General features: G+C 52.2%; 1 protein-coding gene across 1 annotated transcript; it reads left to right on the top strand.

Annotated features, from left to right (window-relative positions):
* The first annotated feature begins 3,489 nt into the window (after positions 1 to 3,489).
* On the top strand, positions 3,490 to 11,822 carry SERPINB6 (serpin family B member 6). Its single transcript, XM_084257116.1, has 6 exons — positions 3,490 to 3,657; positions 5,593 to 5,742; positions 7,047 to 7,164; positions 7,872 to 8,014; positions 10,745 to 10,900; positions 11,314 to 11,822. Exons 1-6 carry the CDS (start codon positions 3,493 to 3,495, stop codon positions 11,716 to 11,718), a joined length of 1,137 nt encoding a protein of 378 aa, XP_084113242.1. The 5' UTR covers positions 3,490 to 3,492; the 3' UTR covers positions 11,719 to 11,822.
* The last annotated feature ends 442 nt before the right edge of the window (positions 11,823 to 12,264 follow it).

Raw genomic sequence — 12,264 nt, 5'->3', positions numbered from 1 at the left:
AAGCAATAACCCCATTTACATATTAGAGTTGGCTGCTCAGAGAAGCTAAGTGCACACACATCCACATGCCATCCACACACTCCATATTATGCACAACACACACATACATACACACACACACCCCACCACCAGAAAACAGAAATGAAGGCAGGGACTAAGCAAGATCCCCAGACTCCATCAAACCAATTTTTAAGTGGCTACATTTTGGAGGAAGCACAATTAAGTAGCAACACCTTAAGAAAACACCAAGACTGGATTGATTGATATCAGTTATGAATGTTCATTATTGTGGTGCTACAGGGAAAAAATGGTATTAGGATTTGTTAGATTTGTTTTATTTATATACACACATATAAAATTGCTCACGAGGAAAACCTTAATACCTAGCATTTGCCTTTAGGATTAAATATTTTTATTAATTTCCCATTGAGATTATATTGGTTTACAGCATTGAAGAAATTTCAGGTGGATAGCTGGACACCGTCAGAGGCCTAGTTTCCATCTACCACCTTGATAGTGGCCCTTCTACCTCTCCCCTCCCCAGCCTGGTCACCATCATTCATCCTGCTTTCAGCTCTATGGCTTTGTTTTTTGTTTGCTTTGTTTCTTCATCTTTCACATGAGTGAAGTTTCCAGAAGTGGAATTTTTGGTTTCGATGGTATGAATGTGTTCATAGCATTTTCATTTCTTCCTTTTTCCTTTTAATTTTTTTTGTAATTCGAAAGGACACCGATTTGCAGCATCATTTGCATAGCGTAAGTAGGAGTGCCTGTAGCAGTCAGTACTGGAATGGATTTTGAACTTGCACAGTTCATGTTTTTCAGAGGTACCTGGGATTTGCGCTCCACCTCTCCTTTTTTTCTAGAAGGCTATGTGCTCTAGAGATGAAGAGAGAACGCCACAGACACACGCCCGATTGGCCACCCTGGACTCAGGAGCAAGCCCTTAAAGACCTAAGGCTCCCTTTAGTTGCTTGTCTGGTACTGATTTGTCGGCCTGCCTCACCACGTTATAAGGTTCTTTTAAGAAATAGTGCCAGAGCCCAGTATTTACTCAAGCAGTGGTGTTTGTTATCTTTTTCTGAAGTGAACATTTAAAAAAAAATTCTTATCTATATATCTGTCTATCTAGTAAAAGAACTGGGGTGTAGCCAGAGGGGTGGGGTGGGGTGGGGGGTGGGTGGCTAGAGGATTCACCAGAGACAGATTGGGGAGCAGAACAGGCAGATCCACTGAAATACACTGCTGAGGGGAGCAGCCAGCGAGACAGGAGAGGTCTGCTGCGCCATGTGGGTTGCTCCCTGGCCGGTGATTGAACTCAGGCTTTAGGGGTGATAGAGCTGAGACTTAACCCCTAGGCCACGAGGGAGGCCCCAAAGTGAACACTTTTAAGCAAGATAGCTAGCTATCATTTTCCTATCTTGTAAATTTGCTAATATTCTTTGTATGTATTTCTATTGCAGGCTATTTTTCTTAACTTTTTTTTCTGAGACCATTTTACACTGTTGTCTTAGCAGTTTAGGAGTATTTCATTGATTCCAGCTGCTCTTCTGAGTCATCAAATCATTTGCTAATAGTTTTGTTGCCTTCCTCTCCTCTCTGGTAATATTCCTTAGGTTTCCTGGTTTGTGCTTGCCCTGGATTATCAGAGCAAAGTTAGGATCACTGATAGGCTTATCTCTCTCCTGTTAGGTAACAAGGAAACTGCCTGTAGTATTTTATCATCACCCTGGTGATGGCTGATGAAGCAGCTTATCCTCATCCCATTAAGAATGTACAGGCGGTATCATTTTTGTGGCAGGCTTTTTATCAGGACTGGCCATTCAATTATTTTATGATAAGTACATTTTCTGCTATAAAATTACACTGCATAGCTTGGATACCCTTCAGGGCATGGTTGACTTCTTGTTCCTTTTTATTGAGCAATTATCCTAGAATCCAGATATAATTTTATACTGTGTCTGTTGCACTAATGGAAAACTAGGAATCTAAGATGGTATGGAAAGGCTCAGCTCTAAGCATTCTCTGTGAAGACTAAAGAAGGGTTTGAAAACAGAACATGTAACCTCGGACAGTGGACACAATTTCTCAGGTGTAATATGTTGCCCTCAGCTCTTGTACGAATTCCTACAAACTCAGGCTACATACTCGTCATTCTCCTGCAGTTCTCGACTTGAGAACTCACTAGGGTTTCCTAGTGAAATGAAGCAGTCGGCAAGACCTGGCCCCCCTGGCAGAGAATGTTCCTTGTCTTTTCCCTTTATTAGAGCTGCTACCCTGGCCTCTGGCCCCTGGCCCTTGGCCTCTGCTCCAGTTCAAAGCCAGCAGGCAGAGCAGCCTCTGGCTCCTGTCCTCACCTTAATTTCTCTGTCCAATCTCCCGTGGTCTCCTCTTACAGCCCCACTTAGTTCAGGGCCTGGGGAATAATCCAGCACGGTCACCCCATTAGGAAACTTGATTCAGTTCCTCCTGCAGTGTCTTTTGCCATAGAATCGAGGGATTAGGATGGGGATGTTTTGGGGGCCCTCACTTGCCCCCCAGTGATAAATGAGAGGGCACACTAAATGTGAAGAGTGGATAAATTCCCCACTTCCCCACATTTCTGCTGCCCTTTCCCTGGGGCCCAGGAAAGTCCCCACCCATGGTTCAGATGAGTCACTGGGAATGTGCTAGAATGCCAGACCGCTCCCTTGGGGCGGGGAGAGGGGGGAACATCTTGGTAAATACTTGGAAATATGATGCTGCCAGGCATTGGGCCCTAGTCACTCCTCCCCACTGCCCGGCCCCATCTGCAGAGCCTAAGGCAGGCTGACTGGTGGGGCCTCCCCACCCCACCCTCCAGGCTCCCAACCCTGAAGAAAGGGCTTCTAGAACCGAAGTCCAGAGACAAAACCTGGGCCTTGAGTCCCACTTGGTCTCTGTAAGGGCCTGTGGAATTGTCACCCCACCCTACCCCGTCTCCCACTACCCTGCAGGGTCCCTGTTCTGGACCCTGCGGGGCCGCCAAGACCCTGCCTGATGGCCTGCATGGCAGGAGCTGTCCCTGTGTACAGCCTGGTCTCTGAGGCCTGTATCTGGAGGAGGACTTGGCTGCTCCCGCTGCCCTGCACCACCAAGTGCCCCTCAGTCCAGCACAGGGGCAGGAGGGTGGGGGAACATGGGCAGACCTGGGCTGTGACACGAGCACAGGTTTCCCGGGAGAACTGAGGGCGGAAGCACTTGTTCTTCAGTTTCTCACACATCTCTGCCTGCGCTTTGATCTTCTCCATCTTTTATCTTGAGGCTGCGGGTTATCCTAAAACAGGGTCCTCTCTCCCACATTATAAAAGCTTGCAACCATAGAACCCCAAAGACACACACAGAGTTTGGCGTGCGTATCCGTTTGCTCTCTGAGCCAAAGTGTCAGCCATAACGGGCAACAGCAGCCCGAGTGCGGCGGCCGTGGGGCCCACGTGGACTGACTGACTGGCCCCCTGTTCCAGGCTCACTACCATGGATGCGCTTGCAGAAGCCAACGGCTCCTTTGCCTTTGACCTCCTGAAAAAGCTGGGTGAAGGCAACTCGAAAAATGTGTTCTTCTCACCCATGAGCATCTCCTCTGCCCTGGCCATGGTCTTCCTGGGGGCCAAGGGGAACACCGCGGCCCAGATGTCGCAGGTACGTACCTGAAGCTACTTCCAGGCGACCAGCCGCCGAGGGGGCCCCCATGTCTAGAGGATGTGCTGGTGCAGCCGGGCATGGAGAGCAGGCATCCCTGCCCATGGGGGGGCCTGCGGGGGCCCCGCACAGCTCCTGTCTGAGATGTCCAGTAGATGCAGGTCACCAGGTCCAGGTTGAGCCAGCGACGTCCTTGCTGTGAGCAGCATCTCCATTGTTAGACTATTTTTTCCTTTTCTCAGGAAAATGAATTTAAGTGTAAAACCTCCTGAGAAAGGTACTTGTGAGCCCAACGTGTCCATGACACAAATCATGGTATTTGTTGCTGAGTGATCAGTGCCCCAAATCTTAGCAGCTCACGCGGCTAAGGATTTTCTGCCCATAACGCTGGGTGGACCCGGCTCCCCTTGCTCCCCTTGGCCCAGCTGGGACCCTAGTGTGGGACCCCTAGGCCTTCCACCTGGTGTCCTGGGGGGTAGCCTGGGCTCCCGCACAGGATAAGCTGTGACCACTTGCTAAGTCCCTGTAGGCTGAAGCTAGTCACGTGGCCAAGACTAGCGCAGCTGAGGGGCCTGCACTGGGGCGGCCGCGGTCTGGCCCCAGGCCCCAGGCTCACAGCCCAGGCACAGGCCATTGCCCTTCCCCAGTCACCCCATCAGAGGGTCAGGCTCAGGCTTTACGCCAGGAGGAACAGGCTACTGTGGCCCCGTAGTGCCGTTCCCCGGACGCAGACCTCTGTGAACTAGAGACAGACCGTCTGTGCTTCTGACCATCTGGCCCCAAATTCCCAGGTCCCAGGACACCCACTTCAGCTTCCTTTAATTTGCCAGAGCAGCTCCCAGAGCTCAGCCATTTACACACCCCATCACCAATTTATCACAAAGGATATGAATCAGAGCTGGAGTGGGGAGGCGCAGGGGTGAGGTGCGGGGCTTCGGGCCCTCTGCAGGCCGACACTCTCCCCAGATCCCCAGATATTCACCAGCTCAGCAGCCCCCTGAAGCCCCCTCCGCTTCCGTGTTTCTGGAGGCTTCGTGGCATAGGCCTGAACCATTAAATCACTGGCCATTGGCCACTGACCTGATCTCAGCTCCTCTCCCCTTCCTCAAGATCTGGGTGAGACTAGAAGATCCGCCTGCTCTGTTTGTTGTTTTTGCTGGCACACAGCCTCCCTTCGCAGGTGTTTTCTCAAGGTTTCCTTCAAAAACAGCGAAAGTCATCTCTAATGTTCTCAACACTCAGGAAATTCCAAGGTGGTGGTGGGGGGCATTTGAGACAGAAACTAGATGAAGACTGAGCTGTGTTTGCGAAATTGATATTGGTCACTTGAATGATCAAATTAATTGATTTCCTACAAATCACAGCACTGAAGTGTTTACTCCTCCGACTTTGTGGCGGCACCCCGTGGTGCCAGCAGGGGTCCTCAGGGTCAAGATGGTCTCTATGGCCTGTCTGAGGTCCCTTCTCCTAGAAGTAGCTCTGGGGGTCTTGAGAGGACCAGCTAGATTTGTTTTTTACCTTAGAAGCTGGGGTGCAGGAGAGAGAGCCTGGAGCGGCTTGTTTAAGGTCGTCCTGGGGCATTCTGGTTTCTGCATTCTCTAGTCTGAGGTCACAGGGCTTGTGCAGACTCCAGGACCCCGGGGAGAGGCTGCCCCTGCCCCACGGTCCTGTGTTTGCAGAGCCAGGAGGCCTGCAACAAGGGGCACACAGAACCCGGCCCCTCCACTCTGCCAGAACCGCCGGGCTCTGGCTCCCTGAGGGTGCCAGGCAGGCTGGGTGGGTGAGTGGGTGGCTTCCATGACCTTTTTGTCCTTGATTGGGTGACTCTTCCCAGCTGGAGTGAGCATCTGGATGGTTCTTAGGCCAGGTTTTGTCTTGGATCCAGATGCCAGGGCATACTGAACTTGTACGTGTGTGTTCCGGTTTTGATTTCAGGCTCTCTCTTTCCACCGGAGCCGCGGAGGCAGTGGGGATGTCCACCAGGGCTTCCAGTCGCTTCTCAGCGAAGTGAACAAGACCGGCACACAGTACTTGCTCAGGACGGCCAATAGGCTGTTTGGAGAGAAGACCTTTAATTTCCTCTCAGTAAGTCATGCTTGCTGTGTTCACCGAGGAAGTAAAGCCATGGAGGAGGAGGTGGGGGAGAGAAGGGGAGGAGGGGGAGGGAGGAGGGAGAGCTTGCTGCAGACCAGCCCAGTGGTGGCGGGAGATCGAGACAGTCTTAGGGATTGAGAACGAGCAAAAGGTGGTCGAAGGAATTAGGGCGGGGGACAAGAAAGAATGACACACAGACACACTCAAGGGAGAGTGAAAATCTGAGTGTAATTTGCTCAAATCATTACGCATATTTATACATTTTCAAAAGGCATTAGGTCACACAAAATCTATTTTTCCAGCATAACAATGTTTCTTTTTACCTAGGCATAGAACGCAATTTTCTAGCTAATGGTTTACAAGTTGCTAAGCATATGTGTTTACAATACGTTTCCTGAAACTGATTTTTACATATATAGAAAAAGTCAGGTAAGAAAATAGTATAATTATGGACAAGTTGCTAAGTTACTACTTATTCAGAAACAATGATTAACTGGTTAATGGTTAAACTGCTTTGTAGGTAATTCCATCAGGCTTGTTTGTAGGCAACGCTCTTAGCAGCCTTGTTTTCAAGCAAAGAAGGGGTTTTTTACTGCAGGCTTATTGCCTAGATTGAGCTTATAGGCTTGTAGGCCTTGTTTGATCTGAACGCCAAAGTTTATTATGATGAAGCCCCTCGGGGACTGCGCCTGTCTTAGGTCGTCAGGAGTCACAGACATGAGGCTGGCCAGTGCCTTCTTTAGTCTGCCCCCGATCTTACCCGTCATTGACTGTCCAGTCCAGCGCACAGGGGAAGAGGGTCTTACGTACTCTATTTGTGAGCATCCACAGTACAGCCACTCTTTATTTCATCCAATTACTGGCGAGCAATGGTGGCAACAGTGGCATTGCCAACCATGGAGGCAGGAGCTGCCACAAGAGCTATCCTTTACCTGAAACACCAAGGCTGATGTTCAGAAATGAAGAGGGACCCATGGGTCTTGCTGGAAGCCCTCACTCAGCCCACGAGATTGGGGGCCATGAACTCTGGCTGTTGTACCCCTAGGTCTTCACCTTCCCCACTGGTGCACAGACTTCCTCAAAGGGCCCCCGATTCAGGAGGCTCCTCGATAGGCAGGCTGCCATTTTACTTGTTATGAGTGAAGGTTAAATGTAGCCAGAAAGGGAGAAGTTGGGCCTGAGGCCATCCCTCGTGTTTATTTGTCCATCCCGCACAAGAATCATCAGGGTGGCTGGTTCTGACCGATTCAGCGGTTATTTCCCTGGCCATGATGTGGTGTCACTGTGTCTCCTAGCCCTTCAAGGACGACTGCCACAAATTCTACCAGGCAGAGCTGGAGGAGATGGACTTTGTCAACGCTGGAGAGGCGTCCCGGAAGCGTATCAACTCCTGGGTGGCTGAGAAGACGGAAGGTGAAGACGCTGTTACTCTGTTCTTCATCTTACTGTCCCGTCCTTGACCAGACCGTCCCATTTCAGGAATGACACTTGCTTTCTGAATAACCGTACGCTTATAAAAAAATCCCTCTCCGAGTTACTGTCACTGTGATATTCTCTAGCTTTCCCCTCATCACGGCGATGTTTCCCAGTGTTCATACGTCTCCTCCAGAACAATCCACGCTTTCATTTCTGGTGAATGTTGATGTAGTCTTCTTGTTCCGCAAATTGCACGCACATCAATTTGCATGTGGGTGTCTGTCTCCCTGCCCGTCATTACATCTGTGCTGCTGGTCACCTTGTATTATCTCACCTGGCCCTGGTCCACCTGCGGGTCTTTATTTCAATGCGTCTCTACACTCGCTCCAGCCCCTCACCCCTTTGCCTGTCCATGTCATTCCTCAGTTTACATTACAGGTCGAGCTCCTCTTTCTTTCTCTGTGCTGTGACTCACCCTGCAGACTTTACGTGTTGTATTCAGCTGACAGTATTTCTCTTAAAAGGGCTTGTCAGCTCTTGTTTGAAGGGCCAAGCTCCCTTCCTGTGTTTCTGTTTGGGGGCAGTGAACTCCTTCGTCCGTGTACTTGATCACGCACTGAGATGGCCCTGTCAGAATGCTGTTCCTGGTGTTCCTGCCTTGGGAAACTCTTTGCCTAACTGGTTCTTTAATTCTTCCTTTTCAGATAAAATTAAAGATTTGCTGCCTCCAGATTCGGTGAATGCGATGACGTCTCTGGTGCTTGTGAACGCCATCTACTTCAAAGGCAACTGGGATAAACAGTTTGACAAGCAGCACACACACGAGGCTCCCTTTTATGTCAGTCAGGTGAGGGCTGTGCAGTAACAAAGGACATTCTTGGAGACAGGCCCTGTGTCCATATTGGTTCTTTCATTTTTGCATAGAACTGGGATGCAGGCCAGAGGTGCAAGGGGTGAGAGGACTCACCTGAGACAGAGTGGGGAGCAGAATAGGCAGGTCTACTGAAATACACTGCTGAGGGGAGCATCAGGGAGACAGGAGAGGTCTGCTGCACCATGTGGGTCATCTCCCTGGCCAGGGATCAAACTCATGCTGCAGTGGTTGCCGATAGCTTCATAGCTCTGAGACATAACCCCTAAGCCCACATTGGCTCTTAAATGGAAGCCTCACCTCAGGTAACATGCTCGCAGCCAGACTGCCAGCCAGTCTTGGGGCTCTTTGCTCCCCTTTGTTCCAACATCGAAGCCAAGGCTCACCTGCCTCGGCCTCTGGCCCAGCTCCCCAGCATGGCTCCCCTCTCGCCTGCCATCCTGTGCCAGGTGCTTTGTCTGTACTGCAGGTCTAATTTTGTGGATCTTAGGCCTAAGGTCTTTCTGGGATTCCCAGAAATGCTGGGGTCAAGTTTCGACTCCAAAACAGCGTGTTCCCTGTAGACCCGGGTTCTCCCCAGTCGATGCCCATTGGCACCCACTCCTTTCTCCCAGCAGCGTCTGGGAGCCTTTCCTGATAGCCCTTCTCCCCAGTTGGAGGCCTATAGCCTCCCCTAAGCTCCTCTGGCCAAGGAGGTTCGTGAGGTGGGAGTCGAGGGGGCCCACTTGGCGGAGGCCAGGAAAAACGATGGGCAAGGGTGTTTCTTCTGCTGGCCGCAGCCTCGTGTGCCATGATGAGGGCCGCTGGGTGGCAGTAGGTTCATAGAAGCCTCATCTTACCTTGCATGGGGCTCAGAAGCTGGGGGGCAGTTAGGAGATGTGGCAGTGTCAGGGCCACCTCCTTGACTGGCTGGGATGCCTGGGGGCAGACAGCTCTTCCCTCATCAGTGGTGTGGGTTCTGCTGGCCTGGCCGTGCCCTGTCCCTTAGTGGCTTGTTCATCTATTCAGCAGAAGTTTCTGAGGGTGGACAGTGCTAGGAACCATGTTGGACACCTTCCAGCCAAGCAGCCCTCTGCTCATGAGGCTGGTTCTCAGGGTGTGGGTGGGCAGGTGAGGGGCATGAGTTGGGGTCTCCTGCAGAGACAGATCTAGTGGAAGGGGTGGGGGGCCATGGTGGGCACCCAGTTTCAGGTAAGGGCCAAAGGAAGCCTGGGGTACATTCTCCAGGTGCTGGGGTACATGCTGACTGGGCAGACAGAAGGGGGCCCGCTTTGTCCACCCGCTGTTCAGGGCCCCTGTGGTGGAAGCAGATCATGACAGGTTGAGAGTGGAAGGCCTGGGTGCCGTGCCCTTGTTGCCATCATGGGTCACTGTAAGGGCTTGAGTGCCCTCTGCCTCCTCCTTGGAGGGGGGATGTGTTCAGCACAAGCCATGTGACCTGGCTCCCTGGTTGGTGCACCAGGATCTCTCTGGCCACTGAGCTGGCACATGCACTGGAGCAGGGAGGGCATGGTGCACTGTCACAATGACCCCAGCTGGGCTGACTACAGCAGAGGTGCTGAGTGTTTTATAGGGAGAGTTAACATCATTTGCTGATAAGTCAGATGTGCCCTGTGAGAGAAACAAGTCAAGGAGTCTTTAGGGGGGCCCCCTTGTGGCGCACGGGGTTAAGTCTCAGCACCATGAAGCTATCTGCAGTCACTGAAGCATGAGTTCAATCCCAAGCCTCTCACCGCCCCCCCCCCACCCACACCTCTGGCCTGTACCCTAGCTCTTGTGTGCATAAGTAAATAAATCTTTAAAAAAAGGGGGGGGGCAGGGCCTCCCTGGTGGTGCAGGCGGTTGAGCGCAGCACTGTGAAGCTGTCTGCCAGCCTCAGAGCAACCCATACGGTGAGCAGATCTCTCCTGTCTTGCCCTCCCGCTGCTCCCCTCAGCAGTGTATATCGTCAGTCTGAGTGTTCTGTTCCCCGCTCTGTCTCTGGTGAATCCTCTCACCTCCCACTCATCTGGCCTGTGCCGCGGTTCTTGTATAAATAAAAATAAATCTTTTTTAAAAAAAGGGGGGCCTCCCTGGTGGTGCAAGGGGTTAATAATATGCAACCTATGAAGCTAACTGCAGCCTCTGCAGCATGAGTTCTACCCCTGGCCAGAGAACAACCCACATGGCACATCAGACCTTTCCTGACTCCCCTCAGCAGTGTATTTCAGTCAGTCTACCTGTTCTGTTCCCCACTCTGTCTCTGGTAAATCCTCTCACCCCCTGCACCTCTGGCCTGTACCCCCGGTCTTGAGTGCATAAATAAATAAAATCTAAAAAAAAAATCTTTAAAAAAAAAAAAGGAGCCTGGTGGGTGTGACCATCCCCTGATAAAGGGACAATCGTAGGTGGCACAGACTTGGAAGGAGAGGTGGGCGCCCAGGGAGACACGTGACAATACAGGTTCCCCTCATGTCCAAATGTTGCCACCAAGTAGCCTGGAAAACATGAGTCTGCTGCAGGGGAGTGGGCCAGGCCCAGAGCTTCAGGAGTTCAATTCCAAGGGGCCCCTGGGCACCCTGACCTCTGGAGGCAATCAGGGGGTTGGTGGGAGTTTCAGAAGCCAAGACAGTACTTCCGGGGCCCAGAGCAGGCAGCTTTGCCCGACTTGTCCCCTAAGTTCACCAGGTCCCGTTTCAACTAAATGTTTTTCCATTCCCTTTACAGAACGAGAAGAAAACTGTGCAGATGATGTTTAGGAAATCTAAGTATAAAATAACCTACATAGGAGACATCTTTACCCAGATCCTGATGCTGCCCTATGCTGGCCAGGAGCTGAACATGATCATCATGCTCCCAGAAAGAGGCAGAGACTTGAGAATGGTATGGCTGCCGTCACCCCGAGGCTGCTGGGGCTCCCCCTGGGGTCCCTGCCCCCACTTCCCATCTGGACCCTGTCATGGCAGACGTCACGGACATCACCCTTGCTGCTCTTGATCTCAAAATTTGCACCTTAGGGCCTCTCTGGTGGTGCAAGGGATGGAGCACAGCACTGTGAAGCTGTCTGCAGCCTCTGTAGCACGAGTTCCATCCACAGCTGGCCAGGGAGCTACCCACATGGTGCAGCAGACCTCTCCTGTCTCCCCGCTGCCCCCCTCCGCACTGTAGATCTGCCTGTTCTGCTCCCCATTCTGTCTCTGGTGAATCCTCTCACCCCTGCACCTCTGGCCTACACCCCAGTTCTTGTATGCATAAATAAATCTTTAAAAAAAAAATCTTCACCTCTCCTTTTCCAGGTGGAAAAAGAACTCACTTACGAGAAGTTCTTGGAGTGGACGAACCCTGACATGATGGACGAGGAGGAGGTGGAGCTGTCCCTGCCGCGCTTCAAGCTGGAGGAGAACTACGACATGAAGGCCGTGCTGCGCAGCCTGGGCATGAGCGATGCCTTCGACGAGGCCAGGGCTGATTTCTCCGGAATGTCGGCCGGGGACCGGCTGACGCTGTCCAAGGTCGCGCACAAGGCCTTTGTGGAGGTCAACGAGGAGGGCACCGAGGCGGCCGCGGCTACCGCCGCCATCATGATGTTCAAGTGCGCGATGATCACCCCCAAGTTCTGTGCCGACCACCCCTTCCTTTTCTTCATCCAGCACAACAAGACCAAGGGCATCCTGTTCTGTGGCCGATTCACCTCCCCGTAGGGAGGTACCGCCGGCTGCCACCTTCCTGCCTACCCACTGCCCCCCAGCCACAACCCTCCCAACACTTCCCAAAGTGCCTGCCACCCAAAGTCGCCTTCAGTGACGATCCAGGAATAAATCCTGTTCTCTAGAGTTCTTGTGTATTTGTGAGTTCACAGGCAGATGTGCTCTGGGACCTGAAATTGCCTTTCAGGGGGGCCTGTGGCCACACTGCCCACCTCGGGGTAGGTCCCCTCCCAGCCACACCTGTTGTGGGGTGCCACCTGGGACAGAGGGCGGCTCTGTCCAGGCTGAGAGGGTGACCTTCCCTTTCTCGTCCATCCAGGACAAAGTGAGGCGCACGGGAGGTGTGGCCAGCAGGTCTCGGAGGCTGCTCACCCCCCCCCCCCACAACAAAGGCAGGAACGCAATTTTAACCCTAGAAAGACCAGTCCCAGCTCATTCACAGGACTCCACGGTCACATACCTACCTGTTCAGTGCGCACTTGGCCACTTGCCCCAAAATAGAGTGGCCGCCAGAGGCCAGATGGCCTACAGGTCCTGTGC

The sequence above is a fragment of the Talpa europaea genome (assembly GCF_964194135.1).
Source record: "Talpa europaea genome assembly, chromosome: 2".
In the NCBI taxonomy this organism is placed as follows: Eukaryota; Metazoa; Chordata; class Mammalia; order Eulipotyphla; family Talpidae; genus Talpa; species Talpa europaea.
Note: the sequence above shows the minus strand (reverse complement) of the source record. Positions and strands in the feature narration are given on the sequence as shown.

Excerpts from the sequence above, each read along its gene's own strand:
- SERPINB6 (XM_084257116.1), top strand. The coding sequence starts at position 3,493 with ATGGATGCGCTTGCAGAAGCCAACGGCTCCTTTGCCTTTGACCTCCTG. Across the intron at positions 5,743-7,046 it reads AGACCTTTAATTTCCTCTCA|CCCTTCAAGGACGACTGCCA; the intron begins GTAAGTCATGCT and ends TGTGTCTCCTAG. Across the intron at positions 7,165-7,871 it reads GGTGGCTGAGAAGACGGAAG|ATAAAATTAAAGATTTGCTG; the intron begins GTGAAGACGCTG and ends CTTCCTTTTCAG.